Source organism: Sinocyclocheilus grahami, unplaced genomic scaffold, assembly GCF_001515645.1.
Source record: "Sinocyclocheilus grahami isolate Dianchi unplaced genomic scaffold, SAMN03320097.WGS_v1.1 scaffold90.1, whole genome shotgun sequence".
Classification (NCBI taxonomy): Eukaryota; Metazoa; Chordata; class Actinopteri; order Cypriniformes; family Cyprinidae; genus Sinocyclocheilus; species Sinocyclocheilus grahami.
This window is the reverse complement of record NW_015505269.1, coordinates 398,332-423,519: the sequence shown is the minus strand read 5'-3', so window position 1 is coordinate 423,519 and position 25,188 is coordinate 398,332. Positions and strand designations below refer to the sequence as shown.

The 25,188-nt window shown below is 36.4% G+C and overlaps 1 protein-coding gene across 1 annotated transcript in view; it reads left to right on the top strand.

Moving 5' to 3' along the window:
- Positions 1–25,188, top strand: part of LOC107587171 (glutamate receptor-interacting protein 1-like) — a 164,652-nt gene that overhangs the window by 111,215 nt on the left and 28,249 nt on the right. Inside the window, exons 11-14 of the mRNA XM_016274838.1 lie at positions 5,537–5,686; positions 16,074–16,260; positions 17,442–17,587; positions 19,431–19,511. Coding sequence (XP_016130324.1) covers positions 5,537–5,686; positions 16,074–16,260; positions 17,442–17,587; positions 19,431–19,511 — 564 coding nt within the window. The remainder of the gene's footprint in view (positions 1–5,536; positions 5,687–16,073; positions 16,261–17,441; positions 17,588–19,430; positions 19,512–25,188) is intronic.

Genomic DNA, 25,188 nt, shown 5'->3' with positions numbered 1-25,188 from the left:
TACTGAATCTGGCTGTCGCTGCTCATTTGCAAAAGTTGCAGTTTTTTCTTTATTTTATTATTTTTATTTTATATTTTTATTTTTATTTTTTTCCAAAGCAACTTACACACACAGAAACACACACAAATAAATTTTTTAATCAGTTTAAGTCATGCATTTTTGGGGAATCGAACCCACAACATTGGTGTCCACGGGAATGTGATATGCAATACAGGACTGCATTCGTTCGAATGTCTCCTTTGTGCTTTATTTGATAAGTCTGTTTTTGTCTTTTTTAGTATGTTTTATTTGATCTCTTTGGAAAACAGAGCAGAACTAATTTGTTCCCAGGCTGTTTCCTTGTCTCTAAACTATGCTGAGGCTAAAGACTGTTTTTCTCTCTCTGCTGCTCTCTTCCTCCGTATTATATCTGGCCTTTATTCTCCATCTGTGGGTGTAGCTGAGCTCTATTCTACCAGAGGCGAGAGCACATTACGGAAAAGCTCAGAGTCGCTGTACAAAGCCAGACGAGTGCTGAGCCATTCAGGGAGACTTGTGTGGTTTTGGTTGTGCAGAAGATACACCGTAAAACCAGAGGACACCTTTGTGATGCTATTCTTTGGGGGATATGGAACATAATCCTTGTTAAGGAAGCGATATTGCACTATTGACATTCTAGAAATGTGACCTGACCGTTTCTCCCTGTGCGGTCATGGGTGGACTTCAAAGTCTCAAGCACATTCTGGGACATGTAGTCAATGATAATTGATATCGCGAGGCCTTAGATTCCCTCTCTAAATGGCTGATAAGATGGGAAGATTGCCATTTGCCACAAAAGCACTTCTCATTTATGTTTTAGGTCATGCGTTTCCTCTTTCAGCGGCCTTACAGAGTCTGATTTGATTATACAGAATCATTACTATAAATTCCAGCCATCAGGGCTTTATCGATCTCTTTTGTTGGCGCTCTGAGCGTTTCAAGGGCACTGTGAGGCTGTTAGAGATGACCTGTGCTTGTTAATTTACACTAACAATGGTTTGCAGCATTAAAGCAACTGGAAGTTGTTCATTTTCAGTGAGAGCTGGCGATTAGAGGAAACGTAACAGATTGTTTATGAAAGCGACAAAATTTAGCGTAGTTTAGCTTTATGTAAGTGAGCAGTGACACGTTTGACTGCCAAGGACCACAAAGTAGGTTGATCATCTTGTGAAGAACTTCTTTCTTAAAATATAATAGCCGTATAATTTTATTTATAAAGACCCATTTATACTGTGATAAAATATTATATTGTCATGCTAAAAATACAACATGTTGTTTTCTACACACTTTTAGAGTAATAGAAATGTAGCTGTATAAACATTTAAATAAAAACAGTTTTTTATATTTTTCTTTTTTATATATTTATTAGATTTTTGCATGTTATTTTAAATTTTTTAACATTTCTATATTTAGTTTTTTCAAAAACATATATATTTATCTATTCATCTATATTTTTATTCTTAGTAAATATTATGCTTTGTATCTATTTATTAAATAAATACATAAATAAATAACTTAACTTACTACTAGGGCTGCCTAGTGTTTTATTTTTGTTTTTGTTTGCTGTTTTTTTATATGAATGGATATTTTCAATGGATATTTTAAACATATTTGTAAAAAAAAATATTTTATTAAACGTATAATAAATCAAAAAATTATATATATATACAGTATATATGTCAGTCAATTAAAATATTTAATCGCTATTAATTGCATGATTGTCATGAGTTAACTTGTGATTAATCGCACATTTTTATCTGTTCTAAATGTACCTTAAATTAATACTTTTCAAGTTTTTAATACTCTTATCAACAAGGGCATGGACAAATATGGATGATTTATGCAAATGTATGTTTATTATTAGTGAAACCATAGTCAACATACAGACATGGCAAAAAGTTTTGGCAGTGACAAATTTTGTGTTTTGCAAAGTTTGCTTATGGACAAAAAATAATGCCATATGTCTTTGAAACAAAAAAGCATGTTGAATAGCACTAACTGAAAAAATAATGCATTGCATTAACAATGCTTGCATTTTAATGCCTTGTATTTCCAGGGCTTGCATTTTTAGGTCCTGAATTTTAACATAGTTGTTTAAGCTGTGAATATTTCAGTTCAAAATATTTCACACAAATTTTCATAATTAAAAATTCAATATTTCATATTCACCTTCCAGAATTCACTTCCAAAATATTCAATCCGTTTAAAAATACGATGTATAATATTCGACAGGCAAATTTCGGTCCATTTTATTTCACTTTCCAAATTCGCTTCCACAAATTCAGTAGTTAAAATTCGGCAGAAAATTGGCACAACTGGCTGTTGATGAAGACCAAAGCAACAGGTGGATTAAGTAATTCATTCACAAAAACTGATCTGCAGAAATGGAGCAAGCGCTAAGTAGAAGTTTTGATTATCGGGGGCCAGTATAAACATGTGGAAAAGCTGATTGTGTGTATGTTTAATTCAACATCTTCGCTGTTTCCCGTAGCCTACATGTAAGCAGCTTTCTCTACCACAAAGGAGATTATATTAATGCTATTTTACCCAACGCTGAAGTACAGAACTAACATTACATCTGAGTAAGACATATATTGCTTTCGGTTGCTTAGTTTCTGTAACTTTGTATCATGGCTTGTGTGACTCTGTGCTGTAATACTGGGGTTCCCCTCATATGTCACACGCCAGGATTCCCCAATGATGCGTAACAGTGAACTAATACAGTGATATAAGACCTCAGATCTCAGAATACGCCTTATTGATGATTATGCGAACTATATCGACAGTTAAGCAGATGTAGAATATGAACGAACGCACAAGGTTTCACGCTGTTTCCCTCAGAAATCTGTTAAAGAAAACGCATTACGTGGCAATTAACGCAGCTATTAAAAGACCAAATTCAGATCTTACTGATGATGCAAACTATACAGGCAGATGAGGATATGAACGCAAGTTACGGAATGCACAAAACGGCATGTTAAACATTTCCCATAAAGAAAACACATAACGTGGTTTATTGCCTCAAGACAGTGATAATAAATTATTAAATTCGGCATCTAGTTAATAAAATATATTACTGTATATTATGTACATTTAAGCAGATGAGCCCAGAATATGAGCCCACAACCCACAAAGTTTGACCAAACCATTTTTCTCCCATAGAAAACCAAGCGCGGTAGTTTTAGGTTTGATATTAGCTGGCTATTCGCCTGGGCTGCTTTAGGGACCGTCTGCAAATTTACCTCACAGTACAAAAAGAAGTCCAATAATTTATTCAAATGAATGTTTACAGTAAATTAATAATTTACTCAAACTGACTAAATATATATTGCCAATAACTCGCCTTAGACAATACTTTCCCTAAGTATGTACAATACACTCATATTTTTTTCAGAAAAAATTTACAGTAATTCAGCAAAATGGGGTTTTTCGTGTTCCAAATATTGTGTTACTAGTTACCAGACTGACTTACTACAGTTGACAACGGAATGAATATGAAATAGTGACTGAAATGCGACCCATTAAGACTACATAGCTCTCCCTTCCAAAATGTTAATCTGCACAAAAATCCTAATAATCGAGCCATCATCTAATGAAATCAAATAGGCTACACATAAGATAAAGACAATAGCTGTGCTGTGATTTCGGCTATACTTGCATGTAAAATTAGATAAAAAAGTAAAAACATAATATCTGTTTTAACTAAAAGTGCTGCTACTCTCCGCCGCTCGCTGAACAGAACAGACGCGGAGAGAGAGAAAGAGAGGTGTGTGTGCGCTGGGAAAGAGAGACCTTGCACTCGCGTGGCAGTACCAGTGAGTCTCAGAAACTAAATAAGGTTTGGGCAAACCCTAAAGGTTTGTCGCTAGGTGCTTTTTTTGGGAGGAAAATAAAAGTTGCTAAAGGGGTCTGAAAAGTCGCTAAATCGCTAAGTTGGCAACACTGTGCATCTCCATTTCTCCAACTACGGGTCAGGCCACGGGTCAAACAGAAAATGCATGCTGCGTTAATAAAATTAGTGCCGTTAATTTTGACAGCCCTTATATATATATATATGTATATATACATTTTTGCAGTCCCCCAAACATTTTGCTGACTCCAGTTCAAAAACCCCTGTAGCAACCAATGGTACAGCGACCTTTAAACCTCAAGCGTCTGAACTGCTTTTCACTTATATCACACATATGATTGAATTTTGAAGTTAGCAACACTGCTAAAATTGCTTGCTGCACCTTTTCTCACCTTCACAGTCATGTCTCAGATTCTCCATTCAGGAGGGTAGTAAAGATGCCGCGGGCACTTCAGTGCTGGTGGCTTCACATAATTTACTGTCATTCCATCAATACTCTTTAGTCACAGTCTCCTTTTTTATTGCTGGATTATATATCCCCCTTGGTTATGGGAGTTCAAAGGCTTTTTCCATCTCTGGAAGATGTGTCTTGATTTGCGTGAAAGAGCAAAACCCCCCTGAGAGTTGTATTACGCTGTTTTCTTTTTCCCTAAAGACAAATTAGGCTGCATTTGCTGGACATTAACTCCTTAATGTTTGGATTAGGAAGAGCTCATCTTATACAATACACAAGTGGACCAGAAGGTCTCATTATGCTCTTAAAGCTGTACATGGTTTAATGGCTTTTTAAAAAAAGAGAGAGGAAAGCAGAATGTCCTTCATGTGCCAAGACCACACAAACTGTAAAAAATAAGACTGTAATCTGCTCTAATCCTGACATATTTTCAGCATCGCCAGTGTCCCAGCCAAATAAAACAAATTTTTTTGGAGTAGTAACATTGTCAGTTGGGATTTTTTTTTTTTTTTTGCAAGTGCTAAAAACGGCTTTGAAGCTCTTTGTCTGATCAGTATGAACTGTGATTTGGTTCTTAGCCATTGTTCTGTGATAAGAAGTGGCTTTTAGGCATCGGGGAGTATTTTTAGAGTTGTGCTTTGATGAAGACTTACCACCGTTCACACAGTGTCAAAGACGAGGGCACAGTCTATAGCACTTTAATGAGTTGTTTTGTGCATTTCCTCAACTAGTGACAAACTGTGGCTTTGGTTTCCTGCACCTGTTGTTAGAAAACGTTAAGATACAGTGCGGTTCGAAAGTTCAGTTGAAAATATGGGATTTAAACATGGTTAAAACATAAAATGAATAGAACTTCAAAGTCTCTAATCTAGGTAAATTTGTGAGATTGTTCATGTGAATTTGTACAGATGGTCAGATGTTGTTCTTCCAAAGAAACTCAAGATGTTCTTTGGATCATCTGAAATCATGCTGAAGATCATGATCATGCAGCTACAGTAAAGCAAAAGAGACACATACCAAATACTATGAAATCATGAAGTTTATGTTGGATTTTCACTCAAATTGTTGTTTTAAATGAGGAAAAAATGTAAAGCAGAAGCATTCTAACAAGCAAAATTGAACTTTATATACTAAGTATATGAGGTTTTAAAATGAGTCATTGAGAGTTGATAATGAGAGTTTTGCTAAAACATTTCTCTCTTTTTCCTACACAGCTCTGGGTTCATCCTTCTCTCCCACCTCCATGAGTGCCTACAGTCTGAGCTCACTCAACATGAACACGCTGCCACGCACCATGTATCCCACAAGTCCCCGCGGCACCATGATGAGACGCAAACTGAAGAAGAAAGACTACAAGAGCTCAAGTATGTTTGATGTAGTCGTGTTGAATGTTCTGATATCTAATAGGGATCAATCTTTTTTTATTGATCAAGAATGAAACATTCCACACAATTCAATATTTGATAGTTCACCCAAAAATATAAATTAATTTACTCACTCCATGTCATTCCAAATTTTTATGTTGTGTTAATTTCATCAATGAAAACTATGACAAAAAAATGTTCTTTGACGAGCTACTTTCCCATGGCTAAATCGAGACAATGATGAGATGACAATAAGGTCAATAAACGACAACTGTGACTATATCAACATGCAATATCGTTGACGATAAAATACTTTTTTTTTAAATAAAAACTATACAAAAATCTCCTTTTATTTTTTCATTGAACAAAAGGAGACAAAATATCAAAATAATATTGCGGACTGCTGTACAAGCCTCTACTATGAGAGCTTTCATGTGGGCAGTTGCCAGATAAGAAGAGTTCAAATCCCCAAATCAGAACTTCTCTGTTAAAAGGATACATTTTCTGCCTGGTGTTTTGCTTAATTTTTGCAATCTGGCAAACATGTGCATGCGCTCACTCTTCATTACGGAAGTGTAGATTATTATCTAAACACCGACAAACCAGTATGCTGAAGTTCAGCGATCTCCATGTGGTATAATCGGCTTAAATGAAAGTGTCATTCAGCCAGTGTGTATTATCGTCTGTCATGAGATCTCGACTATTTTGTTTGTGATTGCTGAATTAATGCACTTGCTCAACCGCTGTTGTTTTAATAGAGAAACATTATTGCAATTTGGAATTATTGGAATTGCTATTAGGAATTTCACTGTTTTAACAGTTTTCATTATGTAGACAGAGAAAGTGCATATATAAGTCTTTGATATTTATATTTATTTAATTTATATATTAAATAGCCTATAATAAATCAGTACACTAGATGAGGTAAAATAAACCATGTGTATGAGTTCACATTCTGTTGCTTTGTGCTTATTGGTGAAAGTGCAATACCTGAAATGTGAAAAAAACATTTCTCAAATGACAAAAATCATTGCGATTATAATTTTGATAAAAAATATTTGTAACTATTATACAGCATGACGAAAATGTGAATAAGTTTTCATTGACTAAAACTAGATTAAAATGTTCAGACATTTAGTCGACTAAAACTTGACTAAACAAAGACAGGACAAGGCTGACTAAATATGACAACTAAAAAGTGAACTTGACACTGGACTAAATTTAAAAAAAGACTAAATGAAAAATTTTTATGACTTCTGTGGCTTCAGACTGAATGCAAAACCACCATAAAAGTGACAGCTTTGTGAGGAAGACATCGACTTGATTTATCTCATTATTCACTGACCTTCACCTCCAGTGAGGGGTTAATTGCTGCAACTGGATCACTGAGTCATCTCAAGAAATGAAATCATTTTGAGAGTGAATCAATCGGTTTGGTAAACTGGACCATTCAAATCTGACTAAAAACTACTTTCCTTCCAATGAATAGCTACTTCAGTTCGATTCGAATTCCTCACCAAGTCCATTGTATGGACCACTTCTATTATGCTTTTATGGTGCTTCCGCATCCTTTTTGAAGCTTGAACGCTTTCACATGCAGTTAGATGCATTCTTTTCGAATAGCTTTATGGAATGCAACTGAATGGAAAAGGGTCTTGAAACATGTTTGAAAGTACTATTTTTACCTTGACGTGCCATTTTTCTAATACCACAAAGCGAGCCAAAGACCTTCTTTATGGCTCTGTATAATACATTGAATAAGCAGTTGTTCTTCATAGGTTTTTATCCTCTCTACAACAGATTTACCATCAGTCTTTACCTAGTTCCACTTTGATTCATTCTTTAAAACCTTTCGTTTTTATCAGAATGGCTGAAGTACACAGAAATGGGCTTGGTTATTGATTTCCTGTAAAACTTCTCTAATGTATCAGCACCTCCATGCAGGCTCTGACCGGAGACTTGTCTTGACTTTAATATTAGCTTTCGAATTTTTATAGCTACCTTTGTCATTCTTTGTGCAAAACAGAAGTCAGGAGGTTGAAAGTACCGCCCACGGTAATTCAGAAACAAACCTTTATAAATGCCACATTATGCTAAGCGCATGCAATTGTGCGAAGAGAAGCTTGGTTAAGCCGCTGAAAGTGACGAAAGCAATAAAACTCCAACATAAATGTGTTGAGGTCGCTTGGTATTAAAGAAAGGCCATACGTCTATTATTCTTCCTGTCTCTGCTATGATAGTCTGTCTTTATCTGTACATTCAGACCTCTTGCACATGGTTCCTATCCTTCCTGCCCTTCCTCTCCACGGCTGGGCTCTGAATCTGAATAAGATCAGCGAGTGTGATAGCACTTACCTGAAGTGAACACATTCAGCATTCTCTTCCCATTTCTGAAGATGCCAAGCGAAAGAGGGAAATTACACCTCTGGCTACCCAGTAATTAGATCCTGAAAGATATTTCATATCCTTCAACCGAGCAGCGTCACCGTCGTCGCCTCTGCCAGAGATAATTACCCGACCACGCTTTCATACCGCGTGGGGCTGTTATCTGCAGGCTTCGTCAACAGGACCAATAAACAATCGTTGGCACTGGAAAAATGGTTAATCAGCTGCCCACACTGCTGACCACGTTCACGCTAACTTTCAGTAGCAGACTTGTGTTTAAATTAGTTTTTCGTTGCTGCTTGGTTATTTGCTGTAAATGTTAGAGGAAGTGGAGTTTGGACACATGCTGTTGAAGACATTTTGCATTGTTCGAACAAACATAGCGAGGTTTTCGTAGCGCCACAGATGTGAAATCCCCTAACAAATGGCTTGCTTATTTGTCTCATTTAACTGGGATTTGAGACGGTCTTTTAAAATGGCAAAACACTTCGGCTAATTTAAATGTCCATTTTTTTATCTGACTTTGAAGTGTTTAATTTACTATGACTAGGCTGCACTTGTTCTGAACGTCATGGTTAATAGCTTCTCCTACTGCGTTGCTCACCGCTTGTGTTTGGCAAATACACCTGCCGCACAGAAACAGAGCATCTCATCTATTACACAAATTTATTTTCAGTTTTACTGCCACAAGCATGTGCATGGCCCCTCAAAGACGCTGTTTGTTTAGAAAAATGATTTCATAATGGGTCTGTAATAGCTGTATTGAGTCTTTCCTCAGCTATGATTTTACTCTAACTCGTGAAACACGCTTAGTCAGAGCAGCATGGCCGGGATCATATCATAGCATAATAGACCGTATTCTCCGTTAAAAAGGCAAACGCAGCAGACATATGCTTTTGTCCTGTAAAACACAGCTTGTATTCCTTTAAAAAACATATTAGACCAGCCTAAGCAGGTTTGCTGGTTTGTCTCCTAACCCAGTCAGGCTAGTCTGCTAATTTTCATCTGGTCATCTTGGGAAACCAGCTGCCTGTTAAGTAAAACAAAAAGTAAAACTATGAAAAATTGCAGTATTTAAATTAAAGCCGAAATAAAATAAAACAAATATTAGACGAAAACCTAAATTTAAAAAACTTAAAATAAAAAAACTAAAACTGTAATTATAGTATATATAATTACTTATATAGATATATATATATATATATATATATATACATATATAGATATATATATATATATATATACAGTGCATTCAGAAAGTATTCAGACCCCCTTAATTTTTTTGCAATTTTGTTATGTTGCAGCCTGAGACTACAATTGTTTAAATCCGTTTTATTCTCATTAATCTACACTCTGTACCTCATAATGACAAAGCGAAAACAGAATTTTAGAAATGTCATGTTTTTCATGACCTTTTGCTAAAATGCTTGAAATCGTATCAAATTTAAATTGATAATTGCCCAAAAATACTAATGAATATTAGCAGCTTATCAGCAATCACCTTGTTTCAACCTACTGCTGTGGAGCTCAGAGGGCAGCAAATTGTTCATTGCCTCACTAGCCCAACTTGAAAGCTTAATTAAAGCTTGATTAACTTCATTGATGCTCCAAATGAGCCCTATTTGCATAGCACCTTGATTTCACTGTCCAGAGAGCTCTGCACAGAGCCGTGGCAGTCGGATCAAGGAGTCCAATTGCCCAGGATCTGTTCTGACAGCCTATAGCGCAAAGGCAAATGAGTGAGGATGGGTTCACTGCATGCTGTGCTGCTGATTCAGCATTCCCAGCCTTTGCTTGAGTGACGTCTTCTAGCATACAAAGTGGCAGTGGTTTGTTAAAAGTACCTCCTGAGGCCTTTACTGTCACTGGCTCACAGGGACAGAATAAAGCTCACAGACACTGTTCAACAGAGAGAGAGATGGAGGGAGGGAGGGAGGGAGATACATGCTGCAAAGTCACCCATCAGACAGCAATGACACGTCTGGATGAGATGCCAAGCCATCTCCTCACACTGAGCGATAACACAGAAGGTCACAAAACTGCTGCCATTTTCCACTGTGCTTTTTGCTAGTACAATTCAGTGTCCTGTTACTTTTTGTAAAGCATTAGAGGGACAAATCCTATGTATTTTGTTGTGAGACCTATTAGATGTTAAATAAACTGTTATCTGACATAAAATTAGCCTTGCATGAAAAGTAGCTAGTTTTAAACATCAAATATTTTTCCCTTAAAATGGGGATTTTGTTCACAATCTGTTTAATTATTAAATGTTTTATTTATTTATTACTTTATTTATTATTAATTTATTTATTTATTTATACACACTTTTTTGATTGTTAATTTTGTCCATTTAGTTTTTTTTACTATTGTATAATACTGTATTTTAATATAATTTTCAGTTAATATAATTTTTAATGTCATAATTAATATTTTATACATATTTATTATTAATTACTATATATTATACATATATTTTTTTTATTTACTCACTCACTTACATACTAATAATAATGACATTTTTAATAGTTAGTTTAATTTTGATTATTCATTTTGTCCATTTAGTTTCATCCCGGTTAATTTTCTATTGCTTAAAAAAAAATTGTAGGTTTAAAACTATTTTGACATTTTTAATTAAAATGTAAATAAATATAAAATTACTAGATCATCTAATATTGAATAATATACATTTTCAATAATTATTAATTTTAATAGTATTAATTTTGATTATTAATTTGATCTTTTTAGTTCAATCCTGTTTAATTTTCTATTGATTAAAAATAATCTGGGTTTAAAAAATATTTTGACTTTTTTAATATAAATGTAAATAAATCTAATATTTAATAATTAATAATTTTAATAATATAAATGTCCATTTTACCCACTTGGGGGTTTTTTCCTGTGTAAAATGGATATATCATATATTTTGTTCTCTCCTGGTTCTTTTTTTTATCGCTAGAAATGTACCAAAACTGGGGAAAAACTGAAAATATAATAATTAGTTTGACCTCCTGAGGTTCACAGTCAATATTTTTTCAAGGTTAAGCACCTCCTATCACTGACTGTTTGTTGAAAAAGGGTTTTTTGAAGAAAATTTTGTTCCCCATTTGTGGAAAATGTCTACTGCAAGATCAAACACAGAGTCAATGAAGCGGTGAATGTGAGGGGAAACTATCTGTCTTGTCCACACGCCCCATAAACAGACACATTCAGTCTGTTGTCTCCTCTTCTCCTGCTGGGGATACTCTAAAAAGCTTTCACTGATGCCTTTTCTATATCTTGTTTTTCTCTGTTGGAGGTGGTGTCATGCTAATTTTAAAGTTCCCCTCTGCGTTTCTGTGGTCCGGAACAAACCGCTCTGCGTTTAATATACTGTGACCGAACTAGCACCGTGTCTTCTCACCAGGAGAATATTAGCATAATTTAATTGTTGGCTAATGCCTACAGTCCTCGTTTATGGTTTACATGCTGTTGTCAGTTGAGGTGCTAATACGTTCTGCTAGTGGAAAATATGATTAAAGGATTAAATACTAAAGGACAGTGTTGAGGATATTAAGGTTCCTGGTATCTTCTGCAAGACACAGGTCAGGCTACGGCATACACTATTTCGAGAGACTCTTCTTCCCAAGTTCCTTTTATGTAACTCAGGGTTTCAACACACACAACTCATGCAACTCTTTGAGCTCTGCATGAAAAGTATTCACACAGAGATGTCACATAAGCATGATTTTAACCCTAGAATGCACAAAGGGGTTCAAAATAGGGATACAACGATTATAGATTTTGTTGGTACGATTATTGTCTGAGGAATAATCACGGTTTTACGATTATTATGCATTTATTCATTTCCCAACATTACTAATGTATAAAATCACATGAACACTCTTTAGATATTAAAGTGTTATTTATTGCTGGCTTTTGAAACAGAAATAACACAGTAACCAACAATACAGCACAAAATAATAATAAAAAAAGACAAACAAAAGTCCATCTCTCCCATTAAAGTCCATTTAAAAAAGGTGACCTCTGCTCTGTAAACATCCATGACAGTATTTCTCTTTTGAAAATAACAAATGGAAATAGATCGCAAAAGTATTTAATGTTTTCAGTTTGTACATTCTTTACATTTTTTTTTAAATGCTGCCCCGTGACTTTTATTAATAAAATAGATTAATAGCCTACAGGAGAGACGCACAGATACAGGTAGGCTAATTCACACAGGCAACTGTCACCTCTCTCTCTCTCGAATAATTAATTAAAGTAGCTAAATGTTATAATTAATTAATTAAAATAAATGTGATCTTACCGCACTTTTTCATCTCTTTCTGATCTGAAGCGGGCAGAATGCTGAGCTATAACGAGCTGTAGCTTTGCGTGGTTCTTGCATTCACGTCGTGCATTAAAATCGTTCAATGTACAGCTAGCCGTGCATTATCCCTTATGTATTCGCTCTTTAGCAGCAGTTTTTTTACAGCAATATTTAAACGACACCCTGGTCATTCTTGGTGAACCCAAAATGGTCCCACACTCTCGACAGGCATTTCTCTGGTGGAAATGAAGCTTCGCTGTTTGGTTCCTCTGTCACAGTTAATCTAACGCATGTAGTAGCCTCCGTGCCTCTGATAAGCACGTCATTTTAAGCTGGTGCACCGCTAGTGTAACTTTGTTTTCGTTTTGCGCAAGCTGCAACAGCTCCGTTCCGTGTAACAGAAACACTCGGTTTAGTGGAACCTTTACGATTAATTAACCGTGACGTTTTAAAGCGCGGTTAATCGCGAAACCGGTTAATCGCTACATTCCTAGTTCAAAATAACCTGAAAAATATATTTTTTGATAATTTTGTATATTTCTCAAATTTTCTGTATGAGCCTCAGAAATGTATGTATTTGTTAGTCATTGGTTCACGAAATATACTACTACTACTACTATTAACAATAATAATAATAATAATAATAAAAAAAATTTGTCACTATCCCAAGTTTTCGTAAATTGTTCAAAATGACCAATATGCATTTACTATGGAAATATTTTTTCTTAGGTTTATAAATAATAATTATTTCCTTGATGCTTCATAAGTTACTTACAATTTTGGTTTGTTTTTGTCAATTTCATTGTTGTATTCTTTAATTGAAAAGGTCAATATATTTCAGGATTCCAAACGCTATATACATAAATTACTGATAAAAAGTTTTATGTTAGTAAGAATTTTTATTATTACTTTTTAAAAAAATTTTTTAAATGTTATTTAATTGTGGTGTATATAAAATGTGATGTTAAACCTGAATTTCCATCAGCCATTACTCCAGTCTTCAGTGTCACATGATCCTTCAGAAATCAGTCTAATATTCTGATTTGATGCTCAAGAAATATTTCTTCTTATGCTCAATGTTGGAAACTGTTGTGCTGCTTAATGGTTTTGTGAAACTGTGATACTTTGAGGAATTGAAAGTGTATTTTATAAATGTCTTCACTACTGTCACTTGTAATCAATTTAATGCTTCCTTGCTGAATAAACACATTAATTTCTTTAAAAAAATATCTTACTGACCCCAGAACAGCAGTCTATGTATATATATATAGAGAGAGAGAGCTTAGAACAGATCCTGCCGACCGAAACAATGACGCAACTCAAGGGCTTTGAGATCAAAGGTGCGTTTTCCAATTTTACTAGAACTGCCCAAATCTGTTCTCTGCCGAAGAAAAGATGTTTCAAAACTCTTCTGACTCATTCTAAGGATTTCGAGTTACTGCTGACTCACTGGTCTGTGGGAAGAAGAAATTAAGATTTCTCGCAGGAAGGAGGAGGAGGAGGAAGCGAACGAGCTAGAGAGAGTCAGCTGGCTGGCGATTCTTTGAGATGTCGACAATGACCCCTCAGGTGCTTCCTTGTCCGTCAGAGCCTTTGAAGTCTACCACAAACCGAAGACACCACTTAACCGAATCACCTCGCGAAGCAAGACTCCGAAGCACACAAAGCCCTGTCGGGTCAATTCACAGTCTGCGGCCCCTGAGCCATTCGCGAAAAGACCAGTCGGTATCATTTTCAGTGCTTCAGACAAGAGGAGTCCCAAACGGTTGTTGATCGATGTGCACTGCAGACCCATCCCTGAAAGCGTTTGCGCATCCAAGAGGCATCCTGTCCTCATCTGCGTCACCTTAACCTCCCTTTCCCATCCCTCACGCCCAATAAAAAAGGAAAGGTCACTGCATTTAAAACAATAAAGGTGTCTGGTGCGGTAAATCTAGCCCGTGAGCAGAATCATCAATCTTGGATAGACTCACTCTCCAGTCACAGTAGAGTGATCCGGCGAGTATAACAGGCTCTATAAAAATGCGGCAGGCCTGGTTTGGTGCCGGTCGATAACCTGGAGGCAGATTTCCATGTCTATGGGGAAAGAGACCTCTTGGCTGTCGTCTGTGCTCCCTGGTGCTTGGGATGACAGTTTAAGCTTGGTCAGTCAAGGGTGTGACGGGTGTTCGTGTGCCAGAGCGCATTTTCACTGGCCTCTTTGAAAGCACACAGTGCGAACAAACATGTCAGTATACTTGGGCAAAATTGTCTCTTTTTGCCGCCCAGTAACAATGCTTTTGCAATTGATGCTTTGCAATTGAGATGTATCCCATGAGACTTTATTGATATAGACAATTGTAAATGGGGTGCATCGCGGTGTATAAATCACATTGGTTATGCTTGTGTGCCTGTCTGCTTTTCGGTAAGCTGGTTTAAACGCTCTCAATCAGTGCGGTGAAAACAACAGGGTTTATCTGTTTTCACAGGCTTGTTTGAATTTCTAATAGATATAGATAAGATATTTATTTAGATATAGTATTTGAAAGTTCACTTTTAAAAACACTAGCAAATGTCAGAATTAAGATCCATTTTTCATAATGCACATTATAATGGTGTCTTTGTGTCTGTTTATTTTTTATTTTATTTTTAGTTTACTTAATTTAATTTACAAAATAAAATAGAATTTTAATTTTGGCTATTTATTGGTTACCTGCTGTAACATAAAAATAATTATCAGCTTAGTTATAGCAGTGTTAAATAAAACCAGTGAAAGTCATTTTTTGTTAATTGAAATAACACTAAAATAAAATAAAATATAAAGATAAGGAAAAAATTATAAAGAAAACTTAAATGATAATTAGAAATGTTGCCTTGGCAATCAGCTGAAATAAAATACAGCGGGAATACACCGACATTACACAGACCTTAATTTCTGAACTTATTTGTTTTGTTTTGTTTGTATGTATGCATTACTTGGGTTGTTACCGACATCTGGTGAAAATTTCAAGTCATCAGCACCTTTAGAAATATATTTACTGAGAAAAATGGTGATGTGTTCAATACTTATTTTACCTGCTATAAGTTTAAGTTGACACTAAAATTACTAAGACTATAATTGAAATAGAAATATATATAAACAAACTAATAAAAAGTGGCCTAACAAAGTTACTAAAACTTCAAATAAATGAAATAAAAAAAATCCAGATCCAGACTCGTAAGATAAGGAAGTTCGAACAACCTCATAATTTGTACCATCTACTGAAAGAGTTTTCTCAAATCCATGTGGTCTGATTTGCGATATAATACACTAGCTCTATATCAGTGTCTTTCTTATTTCTAAGCGCACATAGTTGGCCCAAAACATACTAGTGCGCATATTGAATTCTTATCTGCAGCGAGGGCACAAATCCAGCTCAGTCACTGAAAATACTCACATGGCTGACAGCCTTTTGTTCTGGGAAAAGTTGCTCTGAGATGCATACAGAAGAGCTGTTTGAAGCATTTAAAAGGATTGTTCACTAAAATCTGGTTGATTTATCAAACCTGTGTGACATTTTTTTATTGTCCTTATGCTGATGGCCAAAGGAGAAGTTTAGTAGGATGTTCAAGCTGCTCTTTTCTATATAGTAAAAATGAAGAGGGAGGGTCCTTTTGGGCCCCAGAAATCAACTTTTGCTGTTTGTGACCCTGTTGTCCTGTTTTTCATTCCTCTAGTGTCTCTGGCTTCAAGTACGGTAGGACTTGCTGGTCAGGTGGTCCACACAGAAACAACAGAGGTGACCCTCATCAGCGACTCCATCATGGGCTTTGGGATCCAGCTTCAGGGAGGAGTCTTTGCCACGGAAACCCTGTCCTCTCCGCCGCTCATCGCTTACATAGACCCTGACAGCCCGGCAGAGCGGTAAGATCTCCGAACATGATTTTTATTAATCTCCAGTGCTTCTCCAGTGCCTCATTTGACCTAGTTAAAACTCTGGGTTTTAATATTCCAGATATCCCTCCTCAGATCGGAGCACTCGGTGCGGCTTAATTGTTTGCGTTATCAGAGAAGTGTGAACTTCCCTTTGGGAATCTTGAATATTTAATCTTGAATCTAATTTTGATTATCTGAACACATCGCAAAGCCCACAGTTATTACATTACTGCACCGTTCTCGCCGCTTAGAACTTGTCCGCCGCTGAGCCACAACTTCGTCCATGATATAATGTGATCGCACATGATATATAACTGCTTGGCCGTGACGATCTGATTTCCAGCCTGCTTGGGCTGTGATTGACTACGGCGTTACGTAATAGAGCAAAGCACTTAACTATAATTACCTGAGCAGCATAGCCTCAGCTGGCATCCAAATGAACTTACTCGTCGACTGATGTGGATTTACATCCTAACTTCACTGTAATTACTGACCTAAGCAACAGGGATGACTCGCTGCCAGCTGAAGTTGTAATTGCAGTGATGGACATAAACCTGCTAATGTTGGTGATTTGATAAAGACCTAGCGGAGTTGGGGAACAAGCGATGAGATGCTGCCAACTTGTGTAAGTGTAAATCTTTTCCTACAGTGTAGCTCTAAAATCACCAAATGCCATTGGTTCTTGAGGCTAATCACAATATGACACGTTTTAATGCTTTACACTTTTGTTGGTGGTGATGCTAGCAGCCCACGCTGCATACCAGCATCAAAAACACAGCATATGCCTTATGGTGACCAGCTTTGCTGGTGTTTTTAGCAGTGAAAGCAAAAGCAATATTGCTTCTGTTTGGCTCAAAAGCCATTTTGGAATTCAATAAAGAGTTTTTGTTCCCTCAGCTATTAAAAAGTGCTTTTACTCTGACCTTGAGCTAAGAGGACATTTGTATTTTTGGCTAAAGTGTCACATCCACTCACTAATGTCTATTTAATGGCGCCAGGTGGCATAATATAAGTGGTTGGCTGGTCAGTGTGAGATATTTCCTGGGTCCCACCACCTCTTTTTGTCTCTCTCTACGCCAGTCCATTATTTTTATTTTATGCATTCAGCACAGCTAGTCTGTTGGCCAGTGTAAGAGGAATGGTGTGCTAAATCTGCTCTCTGTGCACAGGTGCGGCATCCTGCAGATTGGCGACCGCATCCTGTCAATAAACGGCATCCCCACTGAGGACAGCACGCTGGAGGAGACCAATCAGCTGCTGAGGGACTCCAGTATCACCAGCAAAGTCACACTAGAGATTGAGTTTGACGTAGCAGGTGGGGACATGAACCGATTCATCAATTCCAAACCTGTTTGGGGATGAAAGATCCATCTGGCCACATCCCGCGTTTGTCCTAGAGTTTTTTTCTTTTTCTTTTTAAAAGTTATGCCATAATTCTGAGAGCCCAACCATCTGGAATGTGTTTGATGCATAGAAATGATTAGTACTGCAAGACACGTGGCCCGTGATTTAATAGGTACTATTTCCGTATGGACATCCGCATGAAAATACAGTTTATATACTTTCATCTGAAAATCCACCACACATTCTCTCATTTTTCCATCTCGTGCTGTGCTTTGGCAGCGTAATCACAGTATGGGCCGCGTGGAACGTCTGTAGTCCTTGAGACACGCCGTAATTAGCTTGTCATCCTAGTGTTTTGTCTTGTTTAATTTGGTTTGATATTTAATTAGTTTCTTTTATTTAGCTTATCAGGAATCTTTTAAACTGTGTTTCTGACGACTTCAAGGGTAGTCACAGCCTTCCGGCACTAGCACACAGACTGCCTCCTGTCCATTAACCAATGAAAAAAAAAATTATGTTTGACATAAATACTGTTCTTTTTAGACTTTCTATTCATTATTTATTCTTGAGCACCAAATTGGCATATTACAATGATTTCATTTGAATGAAGGATCATTTTAAATTAAAAACTGTAATGTAACGATGCTGAAAATTCTGCTTTGCCATCACAGGAAATAATTAAATTTTAGAATATATTCGAATAGAAAAACGTTATTTTGAATTGTAATAATATTTCATAATATTACAGTTTATTACTGAATCTTTGTTGTTGAGCATGAGATTTCTTTTAAAAACATTTTTAAAAATTTACAAACCTCTAATTTTTGAACAGTGGTGTTAATTATGTAAACCCTAACACACTAGTTAATTCAATTTGGGAACTTATATGTGTCATATTTTTGGAATTACATGAACGTACCATTATTGCAAAACCCACTTATTTCCATTCTGCGTCAGTTTGAAAACTGAATGTCAATTTTCTGTGCAATCCAATAAAATGTAAATGTTTTATCACAAAGGAAGCGCTGGAAGGAGAACAGCTTTACCATGTTTTGCTTGTGCAATATTCTTTATCGCTCAGACCAAGTGCTTGTTTTAAAAGACACTTTTGTTGATTTGGATGAAATGAGTTGGCTTGAATTACTGCATGATCATTTCAAGAGCAGAGGTCGTTATGTGAAATGGCGGGTCACTGGAGAGCAATGCATTTTCTTTCTTTGAGCACTCTGACACTTCTGTCATTCTTTTTGATTCTGACTCACTGCCCAGAGGAGAAGGACATATTTTATGGAGATTTTCTTTTCCTCCCCTCTATCCCAGACTGAACTTTCTGGGCTTCTTTCAGAAAGATTGTCTACATCTCTGCCTGAAAGAAAGACTGAATTTTTAACAGCTGTCACTTTAAAGAGAGGGTTCACCCAAAAAACTAATGTTCTGCTGCCATTTACTCTGCTTTCTTTCTTGCATGTGAAAACAAAGCAGGTAAAAGCTACTCTTTTCCATGCCATGAAAACCACTATGGTCCTCACATGTTCATTGTATGGGAAAAAAACTGCTTGGACATTCTACTAAACATTTCATTTTGTGTTCCACGAAAAAAAAGATCACCATAGAGGTTTGGAACAGCGTGTGGGTGAATAAATGATAACAGAACTATCATTTAGATATGAACTTACCCTTTAATAAGTGTCAGTTTGGTCATTTGCCTGAATCTCAATGGTCTATAAGTTCAGAATTATCAAAACTCCACAATGATGATATGGACTTGCATCTAAAAATTGACCTTTTTGTATTTCTGTCCTTGTCTCATCCAGAATCAGTTATCCCAAGCAGTGGAACCTTCCATGTGAAGCTACCAAAGAAGCCAGGTGTGGAGCTGGGCATCACCATCAGCTGTACGTATTCTTCTCTCAGTAGTCTTATGCATATTAATAATTGCTTGAGCTCCTTGAGCTTCAGTCCAGGTGTAAATTGTATTTAATGGTGCATGTTAAGGCAAGCAAAAACCTTGAATGAATTTGCTTTGGATACAAGGATCTGCCAAAAGTATGAATGTAAATGTAAGAAAGTATACAGTGAGAGACTTGTTAAATAACCTTATAATTTCCCACTTTTTCCTTTAATTGCCCCTTCAGCATTTTTCTGTGCATTATCCAGGCCACAAATTTAGAAATACGTCTTCACAATTGGGTCCACTTTCACTCCTTATATCACTGAGATATAAATATGTGACATTTAACCTTTGTTTCAGTTCCATAGACATTAAAGAGACACATCTGGGTGACTTACTGGGCTACTAGGGAAATAATGTAGCTGTTGCTTAATAGGGTGCTGGAAAAATGTTCTTACTCAAACGGTTTTTGCTTATTACATTTTTGAAGTTTTGCATGAAAAGAAGAGCCTAATTATATATCATCTCTCATTTATTGCAATTGTAGATTTAATTGCTAGGCACAGACTGTAGGTCACAGTGGCTGCATCCAGAACTGAAGGCAGTTTTAGTGTATTGCTTTGTGTGATGTGTTTTTGTATATGAAGGTCTCCCAGGGCACCGCAATGTCACATCTAATGATCTATAATGAATTCCAGTGAGCTTTAGTGATAACCAAAAAATAAAAATGAGACAAAGTATTCACAGAAAAGGAAATAAGAGAAAACTGCTATAATCACTTCTTTCAATCACTCTATCAAATTTCATTTGCATTTTTTCAACCATTTAGTGAGCACACATTGGATATTATAGGCTTCTAATGTCTTCCTATCAGTGTTATTTGTGTACTATTATCATTTTTATTGATATTTCAAATTAGCTTTTATATTTTGAGTTTTCATTTCAAATGTATTTTTTAGTAATTTTTTATGTAAAATAATTAAATATTTTTATTTCTAGTTTTATTTCAGTTAGTAATTTTAGTACTTCATCTTAAACCTGTTGCAGTTAAGGCAACATTTCAAAATTTTTGTTTGTAGTTTTCTTACATAGAAACTGTATAATAGCTTTGTGTGAGGAAATTCAAGATGTTATTCAGTGACACCACCTTCAAGTGAGCTTTTCACTCAAAATTGAGTCAGTTAGTTGACCTCAAGAATCAGATCAATCCAATTTATGAACAAATGAGTCTGTATAGTGAACTGGATAATGAATCAAAATTTTAATTAAAAAGATTCATAAATCTGGAAAATGTATCAAATGAATGATTGAAGAATGAATCAACAGATTGGATGAATGAGCCATCGATGAATGACAAATTAGACATTGCCATGTGCACAATTATTTATTGGTCTGTTCTTCACAAAATATTGAAATGTCTTCAGAAAACTTAAAATACAGTGCACAAGTCTCTTTATGGTGTTTTCGAAACCTCCTTGAAGCTTGTCACCTCCATTCATAGTTATTGCATGGAAAAGAGCAGCATTAACATTCATAAAAATATCTTCTTTTGTATTTTAAAGAAGAAAGAAAGTCATATGGGTTTGGAACTATGTAAGAATGAGTAAATTATGAAATTATTGTAATTATGGCTGAACCTATCCCTTTAAGATTCAGAGATCATGGAGTTTGCACTCTTGTTTTTAACTAAGGAAGATCGAGTACTGGAGGAAATCCCATTTTATTAAAGCACTATTATATATATACAGTGGGTACGGAAAGTATTCAGACCCCCTTAAATTTTTCACTCTTTGTTATATTGCAGCCATTTGCTAAAATCATTTAAGTTAATTTTTTTTCCTCATTAATTTTCCTCATTTTTCCACACACAGCACCCCATATTGACAGAAAAACACAGAATTGTTGACATTTTTGCAGATTTATTAAAAAAAGAAAAACTGAAATATCACATGGTCCTAAGTATTCAGACCCTTTGCTCAGTATTTAGTAGAAGCACCCTTTTGATCTAATACAGCCATGAGTCTTTTTGGGAAAGATGCAACAAGTTTTTCACACCTGGATTTGGGGATCCTCTGCCATTCCTCCTTGCAGATCCTCTCCAGTTCTGTCAGGTTGGATGGTAAACGTTGGTGAACAGCCATTTTTAGGTCTCTCCATCTCTCACCAAGGCTCTTCTCCCCCGATAGCTCAGTTTGGCCGGACGGCCAGCTCTAGGAAGGGTTCTGGTCGTCCCAAACGTCTTCCATTTAAGGAATGGAGGCCACTGTGCTCTTGGGAACCTTAAGTGCAGCAGAATTTTTATAGCAGGGGTGTTTTTCAGCTGCAGGGACAGGAAGACTGGTTGCAATCGAGGGAAAGATGAATGCAGCCAAGTACAGGGATATCCTGGACGAAAACCTTCTCCAGAATGCTCAGGACCTCAGACTGGGCCGAAGGTTTACCTTCAAACAAGACAATGACCCTAAGCACACAGCAAAAATAACGAAGGAGTGGCTTCACAACAACTATGTGACTGTTCTTGAATGGCCCAGCCAGAGCCCTGACTTAAACCCAAGTGAGCATCTCTGGAGAGCAGCAGAATTTTTTTTGTAGCCTTGGCCAGATCTGTGCCTTGCCACAATTCTGTCTCTGAGCTCTTCAGGCAGTTCCTTTGACCTTATGATTCTCATTTGCTCTGACATGCACTGTGAGCTGTAAGGTCTTATATAGACAGGTGTGTGTCTTTCCTAATCAAGTCCAATCAGTATAATCAAACACAGCTGGACTCAAATGAAGGTGTAGAACCATCTCAAGGATGATCAGAAGAAATGGACAGCACCTGAGTTAAATATATGAGTGTCACAGCAAAGGGTCTGAATACTTAGGACCATGTGATATTTCAGTTTTTCTTTTTTAATAAATCTGCAAAAATGTCAACAATTCTGTGTTTTTCTGTCAATATGGGGTGCTGTGTGTACATTAATGAGGAAAAAAAATAACTTAAATGATTTTAGCAAATGGCTGCAATATAACAAAGAGTGAAAAATTTAAGGGGGTCTGAATACTTTCCGTACCTACTGTATATATATATATATATATATAGGCACAGAAAGTCTGATCAATTATGCCTCCACTTGGCTCAGGGCCAGCAGGATGCCTGAGAAAGTCAACTTGTATGGCTCGGAATGACAGAGAAAGAGAGACGTAGGCTGTCCTATCCACGTGTCAGTTTATGTATATGGGCTTTGCCGAGCTCTCGTGGCCTTCCTGAGCAGTTTAATGGCTTTCTGCTTTGTGCCTCTGCAAGCCCGTATTTCACAGGTACTAATAAAGCCATAGTGGGACATGTTTATAGATGTCTTGTTTACTTCTCCTTAAAGATTACCTTGTCTTATTCTCCCGGTGGCATCTCGTTTGCTGTGGACTGGAAAATGAAAAAGATGTGCAGTTTGTTTTCAGTCTGATTTTTAATACTTTTGCATGATATTACATGCAAGTCGATTCATGAATGACGAAAAACAACTTGAAATCCAAATTCAGACCACAGGAAATAGATTTGAATCATTTATATACCATATTTGGCTGCTTGGACTACAAATTTGGCTTGAATAAACCATTAAAATTGATTTTTATAGCCCAAAAAAGCAAGGTTTATTCTTAAAGGGGTCATAGGATGCCCATTTTCCACAAGTTGATATGATTCTTTAGGGTCTTAATGAAAAGTCTGTAACATAGTTTGGTTAAAATTTCTCAATGGTAGTGTAAAAAAACACCTTTTTACCCTGTCAAAAACAGCTCTTTTCAGAGCATGCAGATTTGTAGCATTTTCCTTTAAATGTTAATGAGCTCTGCTGACCCCGCCCCTCTCTTCCGAGCTGCTCTCAGAGAGACTGTTTACTTTAGCTGCATTCATCGTGAAACTAGCTAATTAGCACATTATTAGGAAAGGCGATTTGCAAAGATTCGTTTAAAAAACCTTACACTCACTTCTTCTGTAGGTGAAGCTGGATCACAAATGATTCGCACAAACATAGACGCATTTATGTAGATCGGGGGCGCATTCTCTTCAAAAACAAACATAATACACTGCGTCTTCAGCAGCTCAGATGTCGGGAGTAAATGACAACTGCTAATGTTCATTATTACATCCAACAACAGAACACATCAATCGCTTAGGAGTCATTCTTGTCTACATCTGCTTCGGCAGTGAAACAATGGCGGACTGATGACAGCTCACTCAGGGTGGGTCTAAGGTAAGACGCCAGTCCAGTCTGTGCTGAAATGCTACTGTCAATCAAACTATCGTGGGAGGGGCCTGTCTGTGTCACACAGATAGGCATCTGAGATCAGCTAAATTTGAGAAAGGGGTAAAGATTTTAGTAGATTAACAAAAAACCACTGGGTGGATTTTTATAATTTTAGGGTGAAATCAGATCAGATGATGCACATAGCAAGTGTTTAGTTCATGCAATTGTTCCAGTTTGACACTTAGCTTGTGTCAAGATTGGCATTCACCTGGTCAGACCAACATGAGCAGGGAAAGTGCAAAGACTGTGAATGAGCCATGCTATTTATCACGGTTAGGCCAAATAGCAGTGCAAGCAAAAGGGGGAAACTATGACAAATCAGCTACCAGCGGCAACCACAGTGCCACTAGGAAGCAGACAGAAGATGGCTGTGCTCTTCCGTTCTGAATGTCATAATGTAGCTTGTCTGACAAATAAGAATGATCTTGTTGCTTGATTTCCAAAACGTACTATCAAGCTGTTTATATAAGAAGTCATCCCCCCCCCCCTTTTTTTTTGCTCTGGATGCTTGCTGTAAAATTCATCAGAGCTTCAGCCGAGTTGAAAGGATGTGCTTTGATGTGCTCCATCTGAAGGTGACAAAACACTGCTGTAATGCAGCATATGCTGAGGTGCCTTTAAGGTCAGCGGACATGCGCTCTCTTTGAGCTGAGCAGAAAACATGATTATTTCTACGATTCAAGAACTCACTAACATTTGAGATTGAATTGTCAGATACATCTCAGGACCAGTTGTTGCTGACACTTTGACAATTTGCTCTCAGTTAGCTTGTTCAAACCTAGCTCGCTCTGATTGACATCCTTAAAGCAATTTCTTTCCTCTTTTAGAATGCTGTAGTCTGTACTATCGAGATTGAATCTTTGACCTTTCTCCATTGAGTCATCCTGTACTTCATTTTCTCTCTCAACAGACAAACCACTCTGACTTGCTTTTTAATTTGAAAGTGGAAATTAAGTAGCTCTATTTTGAGTCTTTCAGGTCACATTAGCTAAATAAAGAAGCATTACAGTAAAAAGGCATTAGAGAGGGTTTTTCCCCACCATACTATATATAGTGCCACTTCAATATATTCCTTGTTAAAATATGAATTTGTATTATAAATATGCAATTATATCATTTATTTCATAGATATATATATAGAGAGAGAGAGAGAAACTGGAAAAAACGTAATAAAAAATTACAAAAGCTTATGAAAATATATTCTCTTTCTCTGTTTCTTTCTCTCTAATTATTTATTTACAGATGAAGGGGTTTTCCCCTTACAATATATAGCCCCAGTTATGCATTATATAAATTTCATCTTTGTTGGAAATACACAAATTTATGAAAATAATTATATATTTTGTCTGTTCTCTCTCTCTCTCTGTATATATATATATATATATATATATATGT